Genomic DNA, 25,835 nt, shown 5'->3' with positions numbered 1-25,835 from the left:
AGAGCGCAGTTCATGGTTGCATAGCAACGACAGACGCCACGGGAGCGCAAGTGGCGCAGCCGCGCCTTTCACGCGTTTTTAGACGCGATATGTGAACTAAGTCTGTTTATTTTTTAATTCATTTTCAAATTATTTATTTCTAATTTAAGATATCAGCAATAAAAAAAAAAAAAAACCTATATCGGTCGACAACAAATCGCCATTCCTAAAAAGGCGTCAACCATCCCACCAATTGCAAGGACACAAAGGACTGAGACTCTCCACTCCAATTAAAGACAACCTGAGCTTGACAGGCCAGGGAGATATATTACTGTCCGAGGTGAAAGTTCAACAATGTATGTGCTATTGAAAGATTAAAAATGCTTTCTATCCTTCAGCTCTGAAGCTCGAGAAGCTTTCGTTTCTCTTCATTTAAAAGGAGGTGGACGATTTGCATGTATGGCGCAATGACATCAAGCTGCCTACTTCAATATATTATAATGTGCTGCTTGCCCTTAATGGAGAATCAATGATGGGACAAGCCCGTCACCTTCGAGTCGAAGCAAACGCAATTCACACATTGACATGTGGAGGGTGTATGTGATTGATTCCGACTGCTCGAGGGTTTTAATATTGTTTTCCGTGCACTCATTGACTCTCACTCACCGTCTTCCACATTATCCATTAAAGCTCACAGTCTGGCAAAGGCTTAATCTCGCTGTCTAGGCCCCTCCCTTTGAGACTTCAAAACGCTCTCTCCGTCTTGCCGCTCCTTTCTTTTCTGACTGCACACACTGGAAATGTCCAGACACGCTTGCTGAGCGGTAGTTAAACAGAACCAAATGTTTCAATGGTCGAACAAGTGCTTTGCACCTGTAAAGTCCAAACAATTCATGCAACTCAAATGATCAATATTAAGAGGTTTGTATTTTCTCTTGACTTTTAGTAATTAGCACTTTCACAGCACTTTATATTCTATACTAATATTTCACTATTAAAACCATACTAATAATGAAGAAGAACCCATATCCAATATAAACGGTAGACATCAAGCTGACTTGGCATGAAGAAACAGAATTAACAATGAGCTTCTATCATGGAGGTTAGTGAATTGACTAAACTGCCATAGTAATATAAGGATCAGGGTTCAGTTGTTCTTAAGGACATCACATTTTCTCCAATACTTGGATGACCGTCAGAGCAAAGTCAGCATAAGGGCACTTATGCACTAGAGAAAGCTCTGACAGAGCTATCGACAGTAAGAAATCCGTAAGATGCCTTTTCAGGATGTGGAAATAGCTGGGACACTATGAAATCGAGCAGGAATACAGCAAAAACCATAATGGGGGATGCCTGCCTGCAATTTTCATTGATTCACATATGCCTACTTCAAAGGTTTTTTTTTAACCTGAGGTCCAGGGATTCCCAACAGGCCGCATAGCTGGGCTAGATGGTACTGTGAATAGTTACCAGATCCTTCCAACACAACTTACCACTAAATCAATAAAATCATCAGTCACATCAAACAAGTACTGTTAAAATCCTTGGAAACATGCATAAACACACACACAAACCATATGGGTAGCACCACAGATATGCATTGGCACACACAGGCACGCTTGTGACCCCGAGGTGTGTGATCAAATGTGCATGTGAATATTCAAATGCACAGTGGAGGAGATAAGACTAGGGGGAAGAAATACACACAGGGCCGATTAAGCATTGCACACACTTTTATATTATCCTCGGCATTAATGGATTGTGTGTGAGAGAGTTGTAAGACGTGGAACAAAGCTGATGCTCAATAGCCCCACTTTTGGGTTAATCTCTCATAAAAGTGCACACATTAATGTCATTCAGCTGCGGAGACATGATGGTGTAAAATGATTAATAGTTCCAGACAGCCTGCATGCTCAGCAAAACCACTGCTTCTCACCTTCCCAAAGTCCCTCACGTCAAACAGATCGAAGGGATCAAACAGCTCGCTGTTCCTCAGGCCGAACTTATCATGGCACACTTTCAGGAATGTCCGGATGTTCTTCAGACACAGAAACTGGAAAAGAGGGAGACAAATAAAGAACGTCAGATTGTTTTATTAAGATTAAGATTTCAACCTGACTGTAAAAAAAGGAATAAACACAAATGGAAACTTATTTATGCAAACTGCAAACCAATGGAAATATTTCCATATTTAACAGCATTAAAACACTGTCACTTCACAGGCATGGAGAACTGCGACACCATCTCATTTCTGTAGCGTATGGAGCATATTTAATTTCCTGGAGCCTATTGACAGTCAGCTCATTTCCTTCTTCATGTACCAGTGATTAAGCAAACAGTTATCGCACACTGTGATTTGGATCCCAAGACCCAGGCTTGGTTCAGATAAGCCAACGAGTCTTTGACGGATTGCCGCTGGTATGATCGCTGTTCACTTGCCAGCCTACGAACCTACCATTCCTTCTGTTCTTAGGGTCTCTAAAGCAGACTGGATCCTTCTCTCATTGCACAATCATTACCATTAGTAACACTGATGCTAGTATGACACAGTGCTGGCTTCTGCTCCTTATTTGTTTCAGAGAATTCATGCATAAACGTTCCTTGTAATGAGAATTTGTCTAATATAATTGACTTGAGCAGAGTGAAACCAATACAACCACACAAACAGGGACAAAACAATAACAACTTTGTCATTGTTAATTTCTACCCACCAAATGTCAATGAATCATGTATCATGTTTAATTCATGCAGATATAATTCAATTATGTGCATGGGTTCGCATTTCTATGGAGACAGCAGTGGAAATAAACTCCACAAATACTGGTAGCTGTGTTCGCAACACACTTAAGGCGAATAGTGCGTTGCGTTCCTAGTAATGATTCAGGAATGATGGGGGCTGGAAACCAGAGATATTACAAGCTGTTATTCAGCTAGAATCACAACCCCTATTGTGAACACACCACTAGCAGCTCTGTTTCTCGTGTAAAGTGGGACAATGGAGGCCTATTTGTCACATTAAAGCCAGTACAATGGAGATAACCATTCTTAGAACACAAGCCAGATCATGATGCCACTTTTAAAACAAGCCCTGAATGAGAGCTTTAAGTCAATAAGTATCCATTCTTATTTAATTTAATTCTAATTTAACACAATCTTGCCGGTTAACAGTTAATGAGCGTAAGTTGTCGGTAGGGATGGGTGATATGACCAAAATCTAATATATCACTATACAAGTAATTTTATTTCAAGAAAACGATATACATATATATATGTGTGTGTGTGTGTGTGTGTGTGTGTATATGTGTATATATATATATATATATATATATATATATATACACACACACACACACACACACACACATATATATATATATATATATATATCAGGATATAGTTATTTTTGCTTTAAATAAGATTTTAATGATATCAACATTTTTGAAATTGAAATTTGAATTTTTTTAATTCATCACCATTTTCAATATCACAAAAAAACTAATAGGCCTACTAGCCTAAGTAAAAAAAAAACTCAAGCTAACTGAACACAAGTAAACGGTGATAAAGAAAGAACAAATAAACTAATTACAAGCATATAGGAAAACAAACTACAATAGAAAAAAGACACAAATGATATAGGCCTACCTGAAAAACTTCAAGCACTAGAAATAAGAAATACTACATCAATTGTATAAAGTAATCAAATGAATTAAAAAACACTGCATTGTCTTCATTGTGTAAATTAAATAGTCTTATTAAAGTTACAAAAGTGATTCAGTCAAGAGCAGTAAGAGACTTTCTCTTTTTTGTTGTTTGGTTAACATTAATAACAACAGCAGGTAAATTTGGATGCTGTCACTTGTGCGTTTTCTGTTTACATTCACTTAAGACATAAAGGACTGTGTTGACTTGCAAAGGCATGGTCACTTTGACACATAAGTATGTGTATTTAACCCCAATTAGTTTGGCAAAAAAGCCCTCAGTTCAGTTCTCGGCTTTATGTGTGCGTTTCTCTCAGAAAGCATGTGCATATAGTGAAATGAGTTATCGCTGCATACTGCGCTTAAACGGTTTAAAATCGCTTGTTTGTAACCCCAATACTTAAACACGTATGCAGATGATAAGCGTTCGTGACTGCGTAGCACAGCAACGTCATGTGAGCGTAACCGTAATAGAGACAATAGATCTCTACCGGTTGACAAATTTCTACCGGTTAATCGTGTCTACCGGTATATCGCCCACCCCTAGTTGTCTGTCAGGAAATAATATGAAATGAACATCCCTAAATTATATGTGTTGGAATATGCGTTTAATTTTGCAGTTCAGTTAACTAAAATGTAATTTTTGTGGATTAAAATTAGATATAATTTTAGTCCAAAAATGAATGAATATGAGACGACAAAATGTTAACTAAATTCAATTAATAATTCCATCAAAACAAAAACCATGACTAAAAATTATTAAAGCTGAAGTCGGCAAGTCTGGCAGATTGAGTGGATTTAGGAAAATTTTGAATGTTTACGACTCTCATGCCCCTCCCCCACTATCAACGGATACGCCTCCCACCGAGTTCATGCTCGTCAGTGCGTGTGCACCAGATTTTCAGTGAACGCCAGGGCTCTCAAGTGTCACTCATTTCGGTCTTTTGTCACGGTCTCCCGCCACACATTGTATTTCTCACGCTGAAAAACTATTTGTAATATATTTAATATGCCGCAGCGCCCAAAACTCTGGCCGCGCCGCTCTCACTGTGGAACCGGCACGAATCAAGCGCGTTTTCTCTGGTGTTGTTCGTCGAGCTACACAATAGCCAATCAGAAAATAGCACTATTGTATCTGGGTAAGATTTAACGCAACAACCAATGACAAAAATGTATCCAACCCCCCCGTCGGCTGGGTGGCCCACTCTTACCTGTCTTCAAAACTTGAGAGCCCTGCGCCCGTCTCATCAGCATCCATCAACACCATGGAGTATTTGGAGGTATGCTGTCCTGGCTAATCTACCGATAGATTGCAACTGCTAACGTCATTTATACTCTAAATGAGCTTACTTGATTTTCCGCCATCACTCTTCGTTACTTCGCGAACTTCCGCGAACTTCAGGCGTGTGCATGTGATTTTTCTAACGTGCGCGAGGGGTGGCGTGTGCCCGATCTGTGATTGACAGTCAGATCTCACACCCCCCTGCGCTGATTGGACATGATGAACCGGGAGCTGTGGATTTTTGCAAAACAAATAACAAGCTCCAGGTGGAGTTAGAAGCTCGGGTTTTTTTCTAAAACCACTTAATATGATCAAAAAAATGTTGCCGACGGCAGCTTTAAGATAAAATTTTACATTTAAAAAAAAAAAAAAATAATAATAATAATAATAATAATAATAATAATAATAATCACCCCGCCTTGGCAAGCACCACTAAAATATCATATCCCCGAAAAAGTGGGCAATTTTAGTTCTCAATTTGTACTCTCAGATTATACTGAATATGTCCCCTGGAAGGACTCGATACTAGACATTCTGGTAGGCAGTAACCTGCTTTTGGAGCAGATAGTGTTTTCTTAAAATAGATGATTCAGTAACTTCTCTCTCTCCACCGTTTTTGTCTCTCCGAGACTAGAAGTTCAGTTTGTTCTGAACCCACTAAGCATTAAAAACACACTCTGTCCTTTAAAGTACTCTAGTATGCATTTTTCCCACCCTGTTTAGCTACATTCAGCTCAAATGAATAGGTCACTCTTTCTTCATGCTAATCACACCTCCCTTTAGTCTCCTGATTGCTTACTGGAAGCACGAAGGTTTCGCTTTTGGCTGTGCAGTGTCATAGCGGGGGTTTGAGCAAATCTGTTGCTCAGAGTGCACACCTCAACCCCAGGCTATGTTTGTGTGGCTGTTGCTCTCTTTGCATTAAGATTCTAGTGATGACTACATGGAAAGATCAGAGCACCACCTGTCTCGTTCAGCACAAGCACTCAAAAATGTGCCTTTTTCAACGAAAACCAAATAGGAGAAGGAAAGACCGCTATGAAGAGTGGCAGACATGAATAAACACCTAGGGGAAGAAACCAGGTTACAAAGAGCTGTCATTCCTGAACACACTCATCCCTCAGGAACGGATACACACACAGGGAATAATGAATTATCCTTTCTGCCAGAGGTGCACCGCCCTTCTAGGATATGTCTTCCAAACAGCAAAAGCATCCACTACTAAACTAGATAAACAAAAATTAAACCCTCAATGAAAAAGAAGGAAAGGATGAGAAGAAAATGTATCAAAATAGATAAAATGAAGTCCTAGGGGAAGATTGTTACGGAGCCCGGGAAGTCACCTGTAGGAGAAAAAAAAAACAAGACCTGCAAATCCGGCGCCACAGTTTTGCAATTTGTCCCCTCAGTTTATAAACCATACTCACAAATTCTTAAATTGTTCCCTCGGTTTAACAAATCGCTCCCACAAATTAATAATCTGTACCCACAGATTTCTAATCTGTGCGCTCAGATTTGTAAACCGGACCTTCAATCCGTTTTTCAATCCGTACCCAGAAATTCATAACCCGTGCCCACATTTTTTCAAACTGTACTCACAGATTTGTGGCCCGTCCATTTTAGATATCTAGTCTACCGACACTTAAATTCTAGGCTACAATTTGGGGACAGGGTGAAATAGGCAACGATTTATTAAGAATTATGTGCGTCATAATCTTGTCCATCGATTTATTTGTGATATTCTAATACTCTCAATTTATATAGACAGGGCTTGTAGTACACTTTAGAGATGCACCGATACTAAATTTCTCCTCTGATACCGATAGCCGATTATTCAAAATGATATCTGCCGATAGTTAGATTTTTCTTAAGGAATAAAAAACTGTTCCAAATAATGCTGCAAACTATACAGGGAACCCTCTCATTTGGTACACTTTAATATTAGAGGTTACAATTAACAACAGAGGTAATATATTCAAGTACGATTTACTTTCAGATATAATAATTACACAAATAAAAAAATGTTTTATACAACTCAGTTGCACATAAGCACTTATCTTCTTGGCAAATTTATTCAAACATACATATATAATTAACAGTAAATAAGCTCCTCTCTAGTGTTTTTTATAGCTAACTAAAAACACAGGATAACTTTCCTGAGGTAAATGCAATGTTAAAGGTTCTCTAAGCGATCCTGGGTGACGTCACTTCTTGTTGACGTTCAAACTATTGTCAAACAAAACGGAGGCTAGCTAGACCCTCCCTCCTCCTCATCCGCACACTAACCCCCCAAAAACCACACCCCCAAACCCTTCTTGTCGGTCATTGGCTGGAACAGTTTGTTATGTTTCGGGGAGTGGGTCGCCGCAGTTTGTTTTTGTAGCTGTTTGTGGAGCCTAGGCTGTCTACAGAGATCGCGTTTCTTTACAGTGTGTTCAGGGGGCAGGCAGCCAGCGGATAGTGAGGAGATGTTTGCTGTATGTGACAAAAAATGTTTTGGCCTAAAAAACGCGTGACATCGCTTAGAGCACCTTTAAGTGACATGGTTCACAAGCTGTTTTATTGACAATTTTCCGTGGATGAAACACAGATTTAGTGATTACATGAGACAATACAGATTTCGGTAAGTCGTACTAGGGTTGGGCCGATGGACGATATCATCGATGTTTAGACCATAGACAGTAAAAGAAATGGATACAGCGACCCTATTGATTTCAACGGAGAAAATTGAAGCCCGTTAAAAGCTGATAGCCAGGCGTACTGCGCAGGCTCAAACTAAGCCTGTCACGTGAGCAACCTGTATGTCTTCTAGTAGCTGTGCCGAATGAAATCTGAATAATTCCCTTCCGAATCTCACAGAGACGGAGAGAGTGAGTATTAGCTGTCCATGAGCTAGCAGCAGGATCAACTTTATGACTCTCTATGAGCTTCTCCCTCGACTTTATCGGACTTTATGCCTCCACGTCCCCCAGATTGCCTGCGAGCTTCTCCTCCTGTCTATACGGTAATTTCTCTACTGTGCGACGGAGAGTCGATTCGTTATGACGCAATCGTTAGCCTATTTTTACAAAAACTGCTTCTACGGGGTCATAACGTAAGATACAAGGTAATGGAGCCTTTTATACATTGTCGTGTTTCTTTAGAAATAAATAATGGACAAATGGAGTCTTTAAACGCCTCAGATGTAAAGTTATACGCTGTCAAAGTGATGCCAAAATGAATGGGAGTCAATGGAATGCTAACAGCAGGTGAAGTTTTGCTACAATGGCGGCTCCCGCGAGGCTTCAACTTCCGGCTGATGGATTACCCCCTTGGTTTAGACGGCATCGGCTAAACATCGTGTGCCCCCCCGTTTCCATGGTGAGCGTCATGCTTGGCACGTGATTCACCACAGCCAAAATAGCGCTGTATGACAGATGTAATGCTTTTATTTCTAAATATTAACAAACTTGCTTACCATGTCATGAACTATCTTCTATTCCGATTCTCAAATATGTGTAAGTGAGTTTGTTTTGTCGTTTAAAAAAACTTTGACATTTTTAAATTTGTATTGTGAAAATAGGTAAAAGTGTGATGGTAATATACTTTTAATATATTAAAAGATAGTACAATTTTTGTTAGTATATTTGCAATGTAAAAAACAAGAGATATTCTCCATTGTGACCAATCAAAAAGTCGATTGCAATTCGGAAAACTCTCTGACTGGTGGATCTCACATCAAGTCCCGGCGGGTTTTTGCACGATGGTAATTTGCATTTTTAAGTAATTAAATGCAAAATCATCAGGTAGGCCTATTTCAGCAAGACAACATGGAAATAATAAGCAGAAATGCAGAAACATAATTTGTAACCTATGATTATTATTATTATTTTACTACATTACCATGTAAATATACTGCAAAAGCAGTCAATATAGGTGACCCATAGTCTAATCAGTCAGTCTCGATTTCTAAAATGATTTATAAAACACAAATCCATGAGTACAGTTTGCAAAACTGTGGGAATGGATTGCGAAAACATGGGTGTGGATTATGAATTTGTGGGTACGGATTGAAAAACCAAAAGGTACGGTTTACAAATCTGGGCGGACGGATTGGAAATTGGTGGGTACGTTATTAATCCGTTTAATTTGTTAAACCGAGGGAACAATTGAAGAATCTGTGAGTACGGTTTATAAATTGAGGGGATGAATTGAAAAAAGTGTGGCCACGATTTTGCGGGTCTTGTTTTTTTTTTCCTACAGATGACTTCCCGGGCTCTGTAGATTGTTGTGCCTGAGAAGCAGGAAAAAAAGTGAGACCGGGAACGGGAGTATCGCTCCCCATAGGGGCACGAGGAGCACAGATCAATCCAGCCAATGATTCACTTCAAAACCATGACTGAAGAAGTCAAAGAGTCAAACAATCTGTCAAGTAAGCCTTGAAGCAGCGACTCAAAAAGACAGTCAGTCAGGAAGAAGGCCAGCACAGAATCAGACAGCGAGTCAGCGGGAAAAGCATTGAGTCTAGACTGTGGCGAGACGTAGTCAGGCACCCATCAGAGAATCTGCTGTATCTACTGCATGCATCAAAGATGTAAGCAAACAACAAACCATATAGACTAAATGGCCGGACGGCTTTCAACCGATTGAACTGAGTCCTAGCTAGGATGATATGGGCGTAGAATCCAGGTATGAGGGCACCGTTTAGAAAAATAATACCTTCAAAAAGAACCTGGCAAAGGGTCAATACCGAGCCAAGTGAGGATGTGAGAGGGCGCTGCCCTCATTGACAGGCATGGCAGTGGCATTTTGTCAGCCCTCTGATCCTTTGTCTCGCTCACAGAGAGGAAGCTCCCACTAGACCATGGTGCCCAGGACAGGTCAAGACACAGTGAGGGAGAATGAAAGGCAAAAACAGTAAACACACCTCAGAAGAGCTGAGGAGGCTGAGGCTGATTAGCTCAAATCTTCTGCAGAATTTGCGGGGTCGCACAGATGTTAAATCCTCTCCAGAGAAAAACCTGACTTCGACTAATTGGAGAGGCAGACACTAAATGAATAATGTATGCTGGTATGCAAATGCTAATCTGATAGGATTATCCAAAAGGCCCAATTTATCACAGAAACCCCTCTAAGTCGTGATTGAATCAAATAGTGTACCTCATAGGAACCCCATCTGCCTGTATAAAAACCAAATAAGAATGCAGAAAACTGCAGTTGTCTTCAAAACTTAAAAAAAAAAAAAAAAAATGCTTTCAAAAATGTGTTTTACAGGGCCTTCTTTAATGAAAATAGGCTATATCCATTTAAATTTGTGAAATATTTATTTAAAATTGTGAAAATCTATTCAAAAATGAATAGTCACTTCTTTTGTCAATCCAGTAAAAAAAAGAGCCAAGACCTAAGGGAGGCATGTCCCTCACAACTACAGGTTTTCTGAAACAGAAGATTCATAGGCTGAGGAACAAACACAAACCTCTCACAGATAATGGAAAATTGCAAGCCCTTTAAATTCAGAAGCAGTCACAAAATAAATGGCCCCAACCTGGCCAGATAAAGGGAACAGTGTATCAACATGTCTACTGTCAAAGCCTTGGTACAACACTGTGTGAAGACAATGGGAGCTCTTTAGTGCCCCAGAGCACTATCTGGATTCATCTGTCCAAATTCACTTCAACTGATTCAAAAGAATGAATGGATGCCCGGCGGTCTGATCTGGAAGCCGGGGAGACAAAAAACAAAAGGAAGACAAAATATTTTATTATCACCATCTGACCTGATTACCCATTTCTGTTAAACCTCATAAATCCCTTTTCTTTTTAGTCTCTCGGGCATTTATAAAAAATGTATGATTAAACACCAGAGAAAGTGCTATACTGCCGTTTCTGTTTGTTTTCTTATATACTCGTGCTGTTGCCAAATCATTTCAATTAGAAATACACTGATCTTCCTCAAAGACTGAAAAAATAGGATGAAACTGTCTCCCTAGAGGATCTTAACTCTTTTTTATTCCATATTCAGCACTTTTGATCTTTTGGAGCATAAAATTCTTGAAGTTTGAATTTGATCCCTGCATTGGAGATCCTGTATGACTTCAGGGCTGTCTAATTTTGAATAACTTTTAAAGATAAGCACCATTACATGCTCTATTCTGGGCATCCAACAAATCACACAGAAGTAAAGTTGTAGAAACTGGGCAAAGGCCAACCGAGTAATCGGTGGATTAAGTAGCCGGCAAACACATCAAACGCAGGGCTGATGAATGTGGAGAGAATGGCTGTGGAGAATCACAGACTACAGCCGATCAATGGTGAGGTTATTTATGATGCCAGGGAGGGGAACTGGGGGCCGCATCCATTTTCTGCAGTCCATTTCTCTCTTTCGGCAGTGGTTCCTTGTATCTGTGATTAAGACCCTGCTGTAGGTTCTTCTTATTCTGGAAGACATCTCAGATGCATCCTGAGAAATGCTAGGCTGCATTTCTTGTGTTGTTTACTTGGGAAACAGGTGCTTCTGTTTATACAAATGCAAAGTGACTTTAGCATTGGACACACTCCTTTGAAACAATCATGCAAAGTAGCACAGCCAAACGTTATAACGGAGCAAGTGTTCTGTAAATATCATCTTTTACTTCCCTTGCTTTGCAGTCCGTTGCCCATTACATGCCTTAAAAATGCATAACCGAAGGGCACATATAAAGAGAAAGCATCACTCCACCGCATCTGTGCCATCAGCGACACAAGCCTCTTTAGAAACAGCCAATCCAATTACAGTGGCAAAATCTTTCTACAGCCATGAAATGGTTTGAGGAGGCATGCCAGGTTGATTGTAGCTAAAAAAATAAAAAAGGGTTATCTGTGATGACAATGACAGACAATAATCAGACCTATATTTACAAAACTATAACTCTGGTCTAAATCCTATCAAGTTGCTATGTGGTCTACAGCCCAATCTGGCAATATCCTTACCAAAAAATTAAACCTTTAAACAGCTCATAATGATTGATTTTAGAACTCTGAGAGAGAAATATTTGGGGGGAATTATCCATGTTATTATTTAAAATACAATTTTTACAACAGGTATACCTGCAAAAAACTTTTTAAAGACTTATGACTTCAAAGACATTTTAGAGGCATTAAATGCAATGCAATACAAGGTCCTATCAATATATTTTAAATAAAAATACTAAAATAATTAAAATAAAAACTCACCACTGATTACACCAAACCATGTAATATGTATTTCTACCTACACATAGTCATACTTTTTTTTTTTTTTTTTTTTTTTAAAGGGTAAATAAAAAGTGGTTCTCAGTTCACAAGCATAATAGTCTTTGCACCTAATGGCTAAAAAATACTGTCTATTGGCAGCTCGCTAGCTGTTGGAACTGAGCTGAAAAGTCTTCACACAATAACTTACATTAGAAGCTTCTTATTGCATTTATTCCAAGAAATATTTTTTTTATTGTACACTAATTATAAATCCAGCAGTTCAGCAGAGCAGTGTGAGGAGTGTTTGACACAGCTCATGTCTGGTTCTGGGTGCAGCTGCTGGGTCTCAGCACTTAGCTGCCATTATCTCAGAGCTAGCTAATGTCATTAACATAGAAAATGGCCTCTTAATCACTCCGTTGATTCCATGGCTTCTGTGCATGTCATCATTTAAATAATAATCTTCACACCCCGGCTAAGTCATCACTCAATCACCAGACAACATCTACACAATCTGAAAAACAGTTTATAGATAAGACAAAAGATGTGAGAGCCACAAATGAATGAATATTATTTACCCAGACAGTGAAAAATGTCCAAAGAATTTTGTAATAAGAGTAAATAGGTTAATTCAAATTTTTGTTTAATTTTAATTTTTAATTCTCATATTGTCCCAAACCTGTATCACTTTCATCATTTCATATATATATATTCAAGTACGGTGCAACAAGATGCATTGTGCTAAGTTTTTACGTCTTCTTTTATTGTTGTTGTTAACTTTCAGTCCCAATAATTTTTATTGTGAAAAAAAATCTATTTTGGCATGCTTCTAAATTCCAAGTCATACCGGTTTGGAACAAATAAAAAAATAAAATAAAAAAATAAACAAAATATTTATATATATATATATATATATATATATATATATATATATATATATATATATATATATTACTCTTACTTTTACTAATACTTTACATCCATGGCAGTGCATTTAAAGCAACGCAATAATAATAATAATAATTAATAATAATAATAATTTCCCATTTGTGAAGCCAAGGAGGCTAGAGGAAAGATTAGGCTATCCTTATTGTATATCATCAACTCTCAAATCTAGAACCCAGAAGACAAATGATTAATTACCCAAAATGATAATAATTATTATCATTGTTATTATTATTATAAGTAGTAGTAGTAGCCTATAATCCGCTTATTAAAATAAAAATATATTATCCTCACTATTTCAAAAGACAGGGTCCCGATATACTGTTTAAGACACATTTCCTGTTTACACATACAGTACATTGGAATTTGGTTTGAGAGTTTTTTTGGCAGCAGGCTCCACTGGATTTAACAGAAGAAGATAACAGCAGCTAAAAGAAAGACTTCACAATAGGCTAGGTGGCCCTAACATACCTTTTAGTGGTGCAGGTTTATCTTCTCTCTGTGTGACAACAAACAATCTCTTCTAAAAAGCTGCCAAAATAAAACCCTTCTTCTCTCCTCCACTCCTTTATCATTACGACACAGCGTAATTTAATTAACTCCCGATAAATCTTTGACATTCTTCAGTAATGACAAGCAAATCTGACGAGTCTGGAGCACAGCCACATGCTGCAACTGAAAGTGCTTGACGCTGAGAAGAAAACCAGTAGGAGAGAGAAGGCTTTGTCAGGGGGATATGGTAGAGAGGAGCATGAGCTAGCAAGATCAAAAAGGCACTCCCTATCACTGATCTCACTTGAGGAAGGCAGGAGGTGGGGGAGAGTAGGGATCACAGTCTCGCTTTGGCTTCTGCTGCTCACCGGATGTGCTTGTGCTTTCATCAGAAGGCAGCAGATCCAGCCAGGGGCTGATGAGGAGGATCAGAGCTGCAGCCACACATACAGACCCAGACAGAGAGCCTGAAGCCGAGATGGGAGTGTTTTGCTCTTCTAACACCGTAGCTCAATTAGGACAAGCAGCCAGACTAAAAGAAAATGTTTTCATGTGAAAGGCTGTGATGGTAGAAATGGAAATACTCTCGATTCAAATCCCTTTTGAGACGTAATGTTAAACTGAAGTGCAAATCCTTTAGTTGTGATCCTACAACAGAGACACCACAGTAGACATGTTACATCCAATCAAAGTGACATACTTAAAATAGGCACCCCACCCTGCAAAAAGGAAAAAAATATGCAACATGGTAGCAAAACACATTAACTCAAAATCTGAGATGAAATTAGCAAGCTAGGTTTGATAAAGCGAATCCACGTTGATCTTACGATGACACTGGGGGCACATGCGTGCAGGGTAAGTTTAAGTCCGAGGGATCGTGCTTTGAGATGGGGTGTGTGAATTTATCTGCAATGAGCCGTCACACAGTCACTAGACAGACAGAGCCGGCAGCACGCTGGCGTAAGGGTGCTCCAATTGATCGGGCGCCGATCACTATAGGCCGATAATTGCTTATATAGTTTGATTGTGGTCTCTATAAAGACATATCAGAAGAGCCGATAACAGTGTGTCCTAAGCAGACACGATGCCACGACACGCGATAAAACTGGTATCTTTTCAATGTTAATCAGAGTTTTTGTCCTAACCAGCCATGACGACGACACGCGACGATTCTATTTTAGAAACGGTTTCTATTTTTCTGCGATGCAGCAGCTGGAACAACACCACAAAGTATGGCAATGATAATCTCAGGTACGGTTTATGTGCTTTATTTAATGCATATTAAGCGTGTTATGTGACTGAATATAATTTAGTGCACCCAGATTTGTAGCCGTACTAAAAGCCCAAAGTACCAAAACTCGCAAAAGAACCAAATTGCTTCACTAAATTCACCACTCTGGCAGTTCAACCAGGTGTCTGGAAAGGACAATAAATTTGCAGAATCTTTGCAGAGAGCAGAGACATTGTAATGACAGCAACCCTACAGCAATGGCAGCAAGAAACTAGGGCAGTGCGATTTTAGTGCATTTCTTTCCTTCACAGTAGTGTGCTTTCGTTCCTCCCTAAAAGCCCAAACTTAACGTCCAAATCAGCTAGATCAGTGATTGTCGTTAAATGCAGTCTTCTGTTGCTAAACTGCAGGCCGTGCCTAAACGGTTAAATACAAACAGAAATGTCAAAATGCCTGGCTTGTTGAGTATTCGCTTAAACACAGTCGGTTATGTCTTAAAGGTGCATTGTGTAATATTTAGGAGGATCTGTTGACAGAAATGCAATTTAATATACATAACTGTGTTTTCAGTGGTGTATAAAGACCTTACATAATGAACCGTTATGTTTTTATTACCTTAGAATGAGCCATTTCTATCTACATACAGGTCCCCCTACATTGAAATGGGTATTTTGCGCCGCCATGTTTCTACAGTAGCCCTGAACGGACAAACTGCTCTACAGAGCGCGTTTCGTCACTAGGTTGTTCTTCATGCAAAGAAGCTAGCTAAAGTCAGTGAATAAAACACTGACACAATGACGAACAAGTAACAATAATATTCGCAATAACATATATCGTTTTACTGAATAATTAAGTAATATAATTTTTCTTAAATTATCTTTGTAATGAAACCTCATTGCTTAACTGGCTACTCTCTGCTGTCTCAGACTTTTCCTGTCGGCCACCGTAACAATTCGCAACCTCACCGCTAAAATGTATACACTGCACCTTTAAGTGAACGTAAACAGTTGGGAAATGAGTTGCATGTGTAACAGTAAATAGGATCTGAGAATTTGGTCTTAAAGTGACAGCAACCTAATATTCCTGCTGCTGTCTGTATCAAAAAAACAAAAAACTAAAAAAAACAAGACAAAGAAAACAAATCCCTCACTGCTCTTTAGTAAATTTAGTAGGATTAATCTATATCTAATTTATACAGTCTATGACTATGCAGACAATGCAGTGTTTTACATTTAATTACTTTCTGTTGATAAAGACTACTGTTTTTTTCACAAAAATACTATATGTATTAAGCTCTAAGCTGTTGCTAATCACCTCTAAGAGAGGGAAAGGAATGTGTTGCACATTTTTCTTGCCAATAAATAAAGATTCATGATTGTCAATTCATGAATCTTTCTCATTTCTTAATTTTTTATACTTAAAATACATTATTGTTGAGAATAGTTGGCCTGTTGTTTATTTTGGTGATTGGCATTTGCCAATACTGCTTCCATTGATCAGTAATTGGTGAAAAAATCCAAAAATCCTGATCGGAACAAACTTACACTGGCGTGCCTTTAAAAAAGAAAGAGGAAGGGCATGAGGAAGAGAAAGGGTAAAAAAAAGAAAAAGATGTCAGTCTAGATTTAGCCTAGTTTCCAACATGCCCATTAATTTCAAAGCAGATGTTACAAAAAGAGAGGAAAAAAAGCTTTGCCTAAGCCAGAGTAAGCCAGAGCTGTGCGCCAAACAAGCAAATGTGAGTTTTAGCTGAAGAGAGAAAAATGTGATGAATGAGATTTAAGTTCTGCTGATACGGTTTAAGCCTAAATCATTTTATGATGACCATGAGCAAGGCTACATTGTTACTGGTCAGTGGAGATTGCATGTTACCATAACAAGCTTGATTACAGGGAATGGAAGATCATGGGAGGAACCTCACAGGCCATAAAGGAAAAGAAAGAGAAGAGTAAGATGAAGAGAGGGGAAAATAGGATAATATTGGCACACATTTCAACTAGCACAGACATGCCAAGTGAGCTCCCCTATCTTACCCTCAAGAATGAGATCACGCAAGAGACAGCTGGAACTATGACATACAAGATAAAGAAGGAAATAATTTCCCATCTACACATCCTATAATTTGTACTAGCAGGCAGGTTTCCAGCATCTGCCAAGCGTTTCCACTTTAAGCAGTGTTTTGTCATCACTAAATGCAGCTCCCTTCATGCCACAGGCACAATTAGTGCATTTCATGCCGTCCCTCAGGGGTATTTGAGAGTTTAAGCAAGGAAATGATCCTAATGAGACAAAATGCTGAACAAAACAGCAAACAAGCTTTTTAAGTTTTAGCTAATAGGGTTAAAATGAAAAATCTGTCATCATTTAACCTCATGTTGATCCAAAACCATGTGACTAACTTTCTTCTGTGAAAGACAAACAATGACATTTGGCAGAATGTTCAGACCATTTTTAATCATCACCATCATGGCTTGGCTTCGCGAATGAAGATTTAGGAAGGACATCCACGTCTTCTACAGGCACGCTGGTGGCTGACGAGGCCTATGCAGGACAGGCAGGTCCTGCCACAAAGACTGCAGGTAAAGGTCTGGTCCAGGATGGGTGCTGAGGGGACACGATTCTTCCTTCTCCTTATGTCCTCCATACTGGCCCTGCGGGTTTCTTCAAAGAAGGAGGTGGCCTGATGGACTGTGCACCGCCAGGAGTCACGATCAGCTGCTTGTGTTGCCCACTGACGGTGATCGATGCAGCAAGCAGTGAGGGACTTCAGGGAGTCTTTGTACCGATTTCGTGGTGCCCTGATGTTGCGGTAGCCAGTATCAAGCTATCAAGCTCTAAAATTGTCACAAAATCATCATAAAAGTGCATTATTTTGAAAGTCTTCTGAAACCAGACAATAGTGTGGAGGAACAGACCCGAAAGTTAGGCAAATGTTTATTTGCTACAAATCTTCCTCTCTACCGTAACTCATCTCATTCTCACTTTAGCCCATTTAAATCTTGCATGTAACGATCAGTTATGAAACGCACAACAACCAATGTTCAAGAACCGTGAAGATTTATAGAAGAAAATTAAAATTTTGGTCTATTTCACACACAAAGTTAATGTATGGTTTCAGCAAGCCTTAGAATAGCACATGAATAATATAAACCCCTTTCATGATGCCATTTTGGAGCTTGGATAAATGCTTCCCCATTTACTCTCATTGTATGGAAAAGAAAAGCTGGGGCATTCCACTAAATTTCACTTAATAAGGAATAAAGAAAATCATACAACATGAAGGTAATAAAATTCCATACTACCTAGCTACCCCATACTACCCATGGGGTAGCTAGGTACCCCATGGGTAGTATACACATACTACCCCACAGTAAAACCCTTTCTTGGTAGATTACACATAATCTAAATTATTCAATTTGTGTGGAATGCATCGATAGTTAGTTAGTTAGTTAGTTAGTTAGTTAGTTAGTTAGTTAGTTAGTTAGTTAGTTAGTTAGTTAGTTGTGACTTCAGCTGTTTGATCATCTACTTTAATCTTTTGAATGAACAAAACATTTCAGGATTCACACTTGGTTGCTGCTGTATATCCAAAAAAGTGACTGTAAACGCAGCCACAGTAAAACCCTTTCTTAATTAGGCCTACACTGCATAAATAAATCCATAGATTAGCTACAGTTATTATTTATTGGTAGATTAAACAAACGAGGAATCTACTATTCAGAAAATAACTGATAGATTAATGGAGGGTGGGGGGCATCATGGGAAAGACGTGAAAACTAATTCCACCAGTCCTGGTCATGTGGCGATAAATAAAGAATAAAGATTCTATTATATACAAACTCATCTGGTGTGACAAAAGAATTGACTGTGCCAGTGATTTGCAAAGTAGGATTACAGTGCGTCCCTGTTCTTCGTCTCAAATCCATCACCAGCTCTTAGGGGCCAGGGAGCGAGTAATTTATTTGGACCATAACTAGGAACATATTTGTACATGGATTATCTTGTACTCATAACACGCTGGTGTGAAATTAAATGAAACATTTGATCAATGAGAACAAAAAGCATGTGGAAAAATGACTCCATTTATTATCTCTTATTACTACTGCAGATTACTTTAAAATCATGATCTTTAAAAATGCACATAAATAAGTGCATGCTGGTGAGATGAGATGTTGCATATCCTATTCATTTTTCAACCCACACTTTGAAATGTGAACAAAGAGGTCATTAAGAATCCCAACAATCCACAAACCTCTTCCTATATTATTCCAGCCTGAACTTGTGGGGATTCTACCAACAAAGCAAACACACACCACCGCCAATAAAATCACTGAATAGTGCAGCATTATCCAGAGTCTTGGATGATCTAATCTCCTATACTTCTATATCCATTTTTTCTGGGGTTGCTGCCATTGCTCACCCTTTAGGTTTGACAATAAACTATGAAAGATTCACACCCTGAGGTAATCCAATTGCTGGGAAACCCCATCCATTTACGACCGAACAATATAGCTGATGGCAAATAGTGTTGTTTCCCTTTAAATAAAAAAATAAAAAAATAAAAAAGTGTCTCTCCCTGCCATCTAGCAAGTGAAAGGAGCTGGAATCACTCATCATATAATTGACCTGTTTTATTGCAGTGTATGTAGGAATGCCCCAGGAGAGCCTATAAATACACTGGGCTGAGCTGGAAAACTCACCTCAACTGGTTTGAGGTCTTTCCTTTGAGGCAAAAATATATTACGAATTATTATGAACAAAATTTGTGATATTTATCTGCATTTTGCATGAATCACAAAGCATCTGAAGATTTACCATGTGTCACCAAAGTAATAAGACACTTATCAGTAAGCCTTAACCAAGTGTTGTAATATTTTATAGACTGTCCCTGTCTGATGACTAGGGTTGGGTACTGAAACCCGGTGCCATGTACCAGTATGTACCGGACCGAATCAGAACGCAGATTTCGGTCCCACTTAAATGCCTGAGCTGTCGAGGTGAGGAAAGGGACTGTCTTTGAGTGAGTCATTAAACTGTTCATTCAACTAACACGTTTAAAAAGCAGATTCCTTCAAAGATAGATGTAATGAAACAAGGTGTTGAAATTATTTTAACTTTGAGCGTCACTTTACAAGGCTCGGCTGAGCAACAATGCGCTGCATGGGCAAAGCTAAAACTGATGCTTCACTTCATAGAGATCAAAGGCATTAATTTAATGCATTGAACGCATAATGCATTGATGCCATTCATGGGAAATACCCTTAAACGTTAAAAGGATGATACGACAAAGATTTCACTTTCCTTGGACATGGCAAACTAGGCATGTCAATTTATACAAATTACCAGGATTGATCGTTGTTTAAATTAACGATCAATTAATCGTTAGCCTTAATACTGCGATATGAGTCTACTGCAGTGGCATATAACCAACAGCGTGATCAATGTTTCATCAACAAATTTGCCTGGATTAATAAATAAGAATGTATTCATATGAAGTGTGCATTTCTCTCTCTAGGCGCGTTCACCAGAGGTGGGAGACTCGAGTCATATGACTTGACTCGAGTCAGACTCGAGTCGCAATTTTCTGGACTTGAGACTTACTTGACTAGATCTCTGAAAAGACTCGACTTGACTTTAGACTTGCTCCTTGTGACTTTAGACTTGACTTGGACTTGTGCCTATTTACTTGAAATGACTTGTGGGAAAAAAAAATTTCAATTATTGTGTATTTTTTATTCGTCATAAGAGGGAGCGCGGGCGGTAATGCACTCACTCTGTGTGTGCGGGTTGAGGGAGAATAACAGTCAGTTATAACGACCCACGTATTAAAAAATAGTCGGGTTTAAATCATTTAAATTATTAGATTTGTTTTCTTAAAATTTCCATATAATATTTTGTGTTATGGGATCAAATCACCTGGATTTTTAGAGTAAGAACATACAAACTTTGGCATACAGTACTAATTTAGAATGCAATATCTTTTTAGTTTTTTTTTTACAAGATGGGAAAAGTTGTGTTAATTCTTGTTTACTTGTGTTCATTTAATTTATTTTTATTTTAGAGCATTTAAAGTGCTTCTTAATGCTAATTTATTTATTACACACAAGTTAGTTTATTTATTTTTGTAACCCATCAGCCCTCTGTGTCTAAATAAGTAATAAAAGTCCCAGAGTTAAAAAAATGTGTAAAACTAGCCTGTGTGCGACTTGGTATGACTTGATGACTAAGTTGCGACTTGACTTGACTTGACAAAGAGTATGACTTGACTTGACTTGACCCTTACAACAGAATGACTTGACTTGACTTTGACTTGCAATGTTAAGACTTGGACTTGACTTGAGACTTGCATTTAGTGACTTACTCCCACCTCTGGCGTTCACTACTGCAAAGATGGCGAGTCTGCATCGTCAACTTTATCAATTTATCAACAATTTAAATGTTTCATGCATAATCATTACTTTCGCCGGTTCTTTGTGGCAAGCTTTATTTCAGGTGTTGCGTGATATCTCTGCGCCCAAGTAGCAGTGCTTCGCCTGTGTAGAGTCTCCGCAACGGCGTTAGATTAAAACGCGCGTCCGAGTGAAGATTGCGCAACTCGCGCAGCGCGTCGTCCATGCAAATGATAGCAGCGGACACGAGCGCTCAGCTTGATTTAAAAAACAACTGATTTTAGCGCTAGATCTCTTATTTAATAGCGAACTAAATGAATGATCTGCTAGTTAACTGGAGATGTTTTATTTATTTGTATTAGGTACATCCGTGCCTCAATGTTTCAAAAAGCGAATGTGTGTGAAACCATAGTAAAAAACAATTGGTGTTAATTGACGCCAATGGGACGTTCATGGTTTTTTCCGTCTATTTGAAAGTTAGGCTAATAATAACATGTTGCATTCTATACGGCCTGATTATGTCATTTTTTAAGTTACATAGCCTGCCTCCAGTTTTCCTCAACTTGACTAATTAAGAGGCGATATTTGACCGGCATATCATCAAAATGTCCGTTAAACAAAACCTCTGCCGGTCACTTTGACCGGCACCATTTTTTTCTAGCGGTACTCTGATGCCAATATCCCCCAAACCCAAAGCGCAATTCTGGATGCTTTTTTTTTTTGTTGCAGTTACCTGAGAGAGCCAAGGCAACAAGCATGTTGCCAATACCTGAAAAGCTTGAGCAACAGCATGTTACCAACAATACCGGAAAGCCTTAAGCAGGGCTCCAGACTAACTTTTCCACTGGTTGCACTGGTGCTACCAACTTTCTCAGTTGGTCGCACCAGCATATGATTTGGTCGCACCTTTTTTTGCTACATGCCATGGGATTAATCAATGCATGCTGATGAATAGTGGTTTTAATGGACCAAGGCTATCAAAGGCTTTCTGGGTTGCAGCAGAAATACCTGTAATATATTAATTATCATTGCCAAATTCATGATTTTTTATGGATTTTGGACAGTAATTTTAATCTGTAATTTTAAGCATTTTACATTTGAATTATATACAATCTATCTATTTACATTTGAATCATTCTATCTATCTATCTATCTATCTATCTATCTATCTATCTATCTATCTATCTTTTAAAAATCATTAAACATTCAAATGTATGCATTACATTTTAAAAGATTAGAGTATTATAATAAACTGATACAGATTTTTCGTTATCAAAGTTTATAGTTGTAACAAAAAGAAGAAATCTCACACTCCTTACCTTCTGCATTTTATAATAATTTCCGTAATTTATTCCGTATAAATTTCCGAGTAATCGCTCGACAGAGGAAAATATAACCGCTGAAAAGACGTAGGAGGAAGGGGCTCTGTGTTTCGTGAGACCATTTTTATCATTTTTATATGCCTTAATTCGTGAATTCGTAATTGGCGCGTTTCACCATCAGTGTGCAATGCGCGTGACGTCTACGTAAGTCAATAAATAAACTGCACGTGTCTTGCGGAAGAACATTGTAGACGGAACTTCTCTCCGTTAATGTCTATGGCGAGTCACGCAGGCACTGGGCTACTCCGCAGCCGAGACGACCCCGGGATAAAATAGTCCGAATATAAACACTTATTATAGGCGTACCGTAGTGATTCAGAATAAGTCAAAAACACGGTTTGGAAAAGGAAATCATGATGTAGCCTACTCGTTCATTTTGAACATAAGTTACGGACTGCAGCAGCTGATACAACGGCGTTCAGTTGCTCAAGCGTCCACTCGCACAAATGCGACCACATAACATTTTAACTCGCACATTCTCAAAAAATGGTCGCAGTCTGGAACCCTGGCCTTAAGCAACAAGTATGTTGCCCTTACCTGGATGACCTAAACGAGTATGTTGCCAATACCCGCATAAGCCATAGCAACAAGCATGTTGTCAATACCCGAAATGCTTAGCAGTAAACATGCATATTGCAATGAATGACGTGCCGCCTGAATGAAGAAGTGAAAATTGAGATATCAAAATGAATCAGCTGCTGCGGTTGTTATCCACAGTCCAGTTCCAGTTTCTTGAGTGACGACTGTGAGCTAGAGATGAGAGATGGAGATTCCTTTTCAATTATCTTTTTCCTTGGAAATACGTCAGAATACTGAAGTAATGTTGGTGGAAACTTCCGGTTCACACAGAATTAGCAACACATGTCATTAAAATAGCTGGACGGACGGTTTAATGCAACAAGCGTGATGCTGATACTTGGATATATTTAGGCACAAATATGTAGGTTTGCATAAATTCCGATCACTAGACAGTTATTTGTTGACGTGTACTGCGTACACTGTCACCTGTCAATGACGTCATAATTGACGTCACTCCTTTCTTTCTTTTTACACACTACCCCCACCACGACTGATGCTGATAGAATGGTTACATCCTGATGTTAGCGGCATATGTTGAGCACTACTATAGATCCAATCTTTTGGGGGAAGCATCACCCCAAGCTGGAGCAAGCAAGGACACATTGAAACAAACGTGTTGCTGTCGCCAATTTGACAATTGTATGGGATCTATTAGGGGAAGCTTACACCCCTAGTGGCAGCAAAATCTGATACAAGCATGTTGTATAATCGCGGAACTATTGCTAAAACTAGTGTAGTTTGGCAGGGGAAGCATACACCCTACAGCAATAGCTCCGACTAGCAGCAACAAACTGATACAACAAGCATGTTGTATAATCACAGAAGTATTGCTAAAACTAGTGTAGTTTGTAGGGGTGTCGAAATTAATCGTTCCTACGATGCAGACGAGGACGATTCGGTATCGGTTCAGTAATAGACCATAATCGATTATAATGTACTGACGCTTTTCTGACATCATTTGTCGCGTGTGTGCTGTGTCGCGGTAGCATAGAATGGCAGAGGGAGGCGAGACACGAGTGCGAGTAATTAAAAATGCTCTAAATACTTTAAAAGCCTACATCTGGGCACATTTCGGCTTTTATAAACAACCTGGTAAGCACGACCCGGAGAAGACGCGCTGTTTGCGCTCATGTCACGCACAAATAGAATATGCAGGAGGTAATACCACTAACTTGATAAACCACGTTAGCCGTTTTCACCCCGAGTCTGAATGCTTTTAAAGTACGCGGATAAGCTCCAACGTCACCCAAATCCGCAGCCAAATACAAATCATTCACCCGCCCCAATAATTTTCTCTGATTTAAGTATCCGCACCCGATGGTCAAATTACAATTATTCTGTGTTGTTGTTCCGCCTGATTATAAATGTATGATCGTCACCTTCAACAGCGGACTCGGCGACGGTTGATGCGTGCATCTCAAATGCTAACATTATACACTGATGAATGAGCGCTGCTTTTAAATGAACATTAATTTCAAACAAAATTGATTTGACAGAATTTCATTTTCTTAATGGCATAAACAGGCTTTACTCCCTTGAAACTTAAACTGGAATGCCACTGTTTCTGTCACTGCGACTTCCCGAACAGGCAAACACGCACGCACGCACACATCACTTTTGAAGTAAAATTGAAAATTGAGGATGCGGTGCATCGTGATATCGAATTGAACTGAATCGATGACATCATAATCGTAATCGAACCGAACCGTGAGACCAGTGTAGGTTCACACCCCTAGTAGTTTGGCAGGGGAAGCATACACCCTACAGCAATAGCTCCGACTAGCGGCAACAAACTGATACAACAAGTATGTTGTATAATCACAGAAGTATTGCTAAAACTAGTGTAGTTTGGCCATCAAGCTACGATGTTGTTAGTGTTGAATACCAGACCTCTGCGGTGAATGTACTGTGTACTTTGCACAAGTATGTTACCGATATCTAGATAGCTTTAGCCACAAGCATGTGGTAACTTAAACACCGTGTTCTAAACAGACGCGATGCGATAAGATTCCAGCGACAAAAAATGTGTCTGTCCACACTAAACGAGATGCGTCAAAATCAATCAAAACCCACAGCCAATCAGAACAGCGTGTGGACGGAGTCTCATGGCAAGTGCACAGCACCAGAGAGTAATCTTGACGGCACTCGCAAGAAAATGGATAAGTAGACTTCATAATCAAATTCACAAATATTACACCATTTAAACATTTTTAAAAATACATAGGCTACTGAGTTACTAAAACAATCTTTGTCAAAGAATACACTTGTTTGTTCACAGTTTGAACGTTCTTGTTTCCATTTGTTTAATTTCAAGATCTGAGGTGAATTATCCATTGTTGCTTTTACAGCTACAAAGCGGGAGTACTAAATGATATTCAAAGTCACATTGTATGCTTTTAACATTAAATAAAGCACAAACAGTACCTGTGATTATTATTGCCACACTTTGTGTTTGTTGTTCCAGCCGTGATGACGCAGAAAAATAGAAACCGTTTCTAAAATAGAATCGTCGCGTGTTAGGACAAAAACTCTGATTAACATGGAAAAGATACCTTTTATCGCGTGTCGTCGTCATGGCTGGTTAGGACAAAAACTCTGATTAACATGGAAAAGATACCTTTTATCGCGTGTCGTGGCGTCGTGTCTGCTTAGGACACGGCTCTTCTGA

General features: G+C 39.0%; 1 protein-coding gene across 6 annotated transcripts in view; it reads right to left on the bottom strand.

The window, feature by feature from the left end:
* vav2 (vav 2 guanine nucleotide exchange factor) overlaps positions 1–25,835 on the bottom strand; it is a 256,865-nt gene that overhangs the window by 159,264 nt on the left and 71,766 nt on the right. For all 6 annotated transcript variants that reach the window (XM_056268289.1, XM_056268290.1, XM_056268292.1 and 3 more), the window contains exon 2: positions 1,916–2,032. In XM_056268289.1, the coding sequence (XP_056124264.1) occupies positions 1,916–2,032 (117 nt within the window). The remainder of the gene's footprint in view (positions 1–1,915; positions 2,033–25,835) is intronic.

Source organism: Rhinichthys klamathensis, unplaced genomic scaffold, assembly GCF_029890125.1.
Source record: "Rhinichthys klamathensis goyatoka isolate OS25496 unplaced genomic scaffold, OSU_Roscu_1.1 h1tg000270l_1, whole genome shotgun sequence".
Classification (NCBI taxonomy): Eukaryota; Metazoa; Chordata; class Actinopteri; order Cypriniformes; family Leuciscidae; genus Rhinichthys; species Rhinichthys klamathensis.
This window is presented reverse-complemented; position numbering and strand designations above follow the sequence as displayed.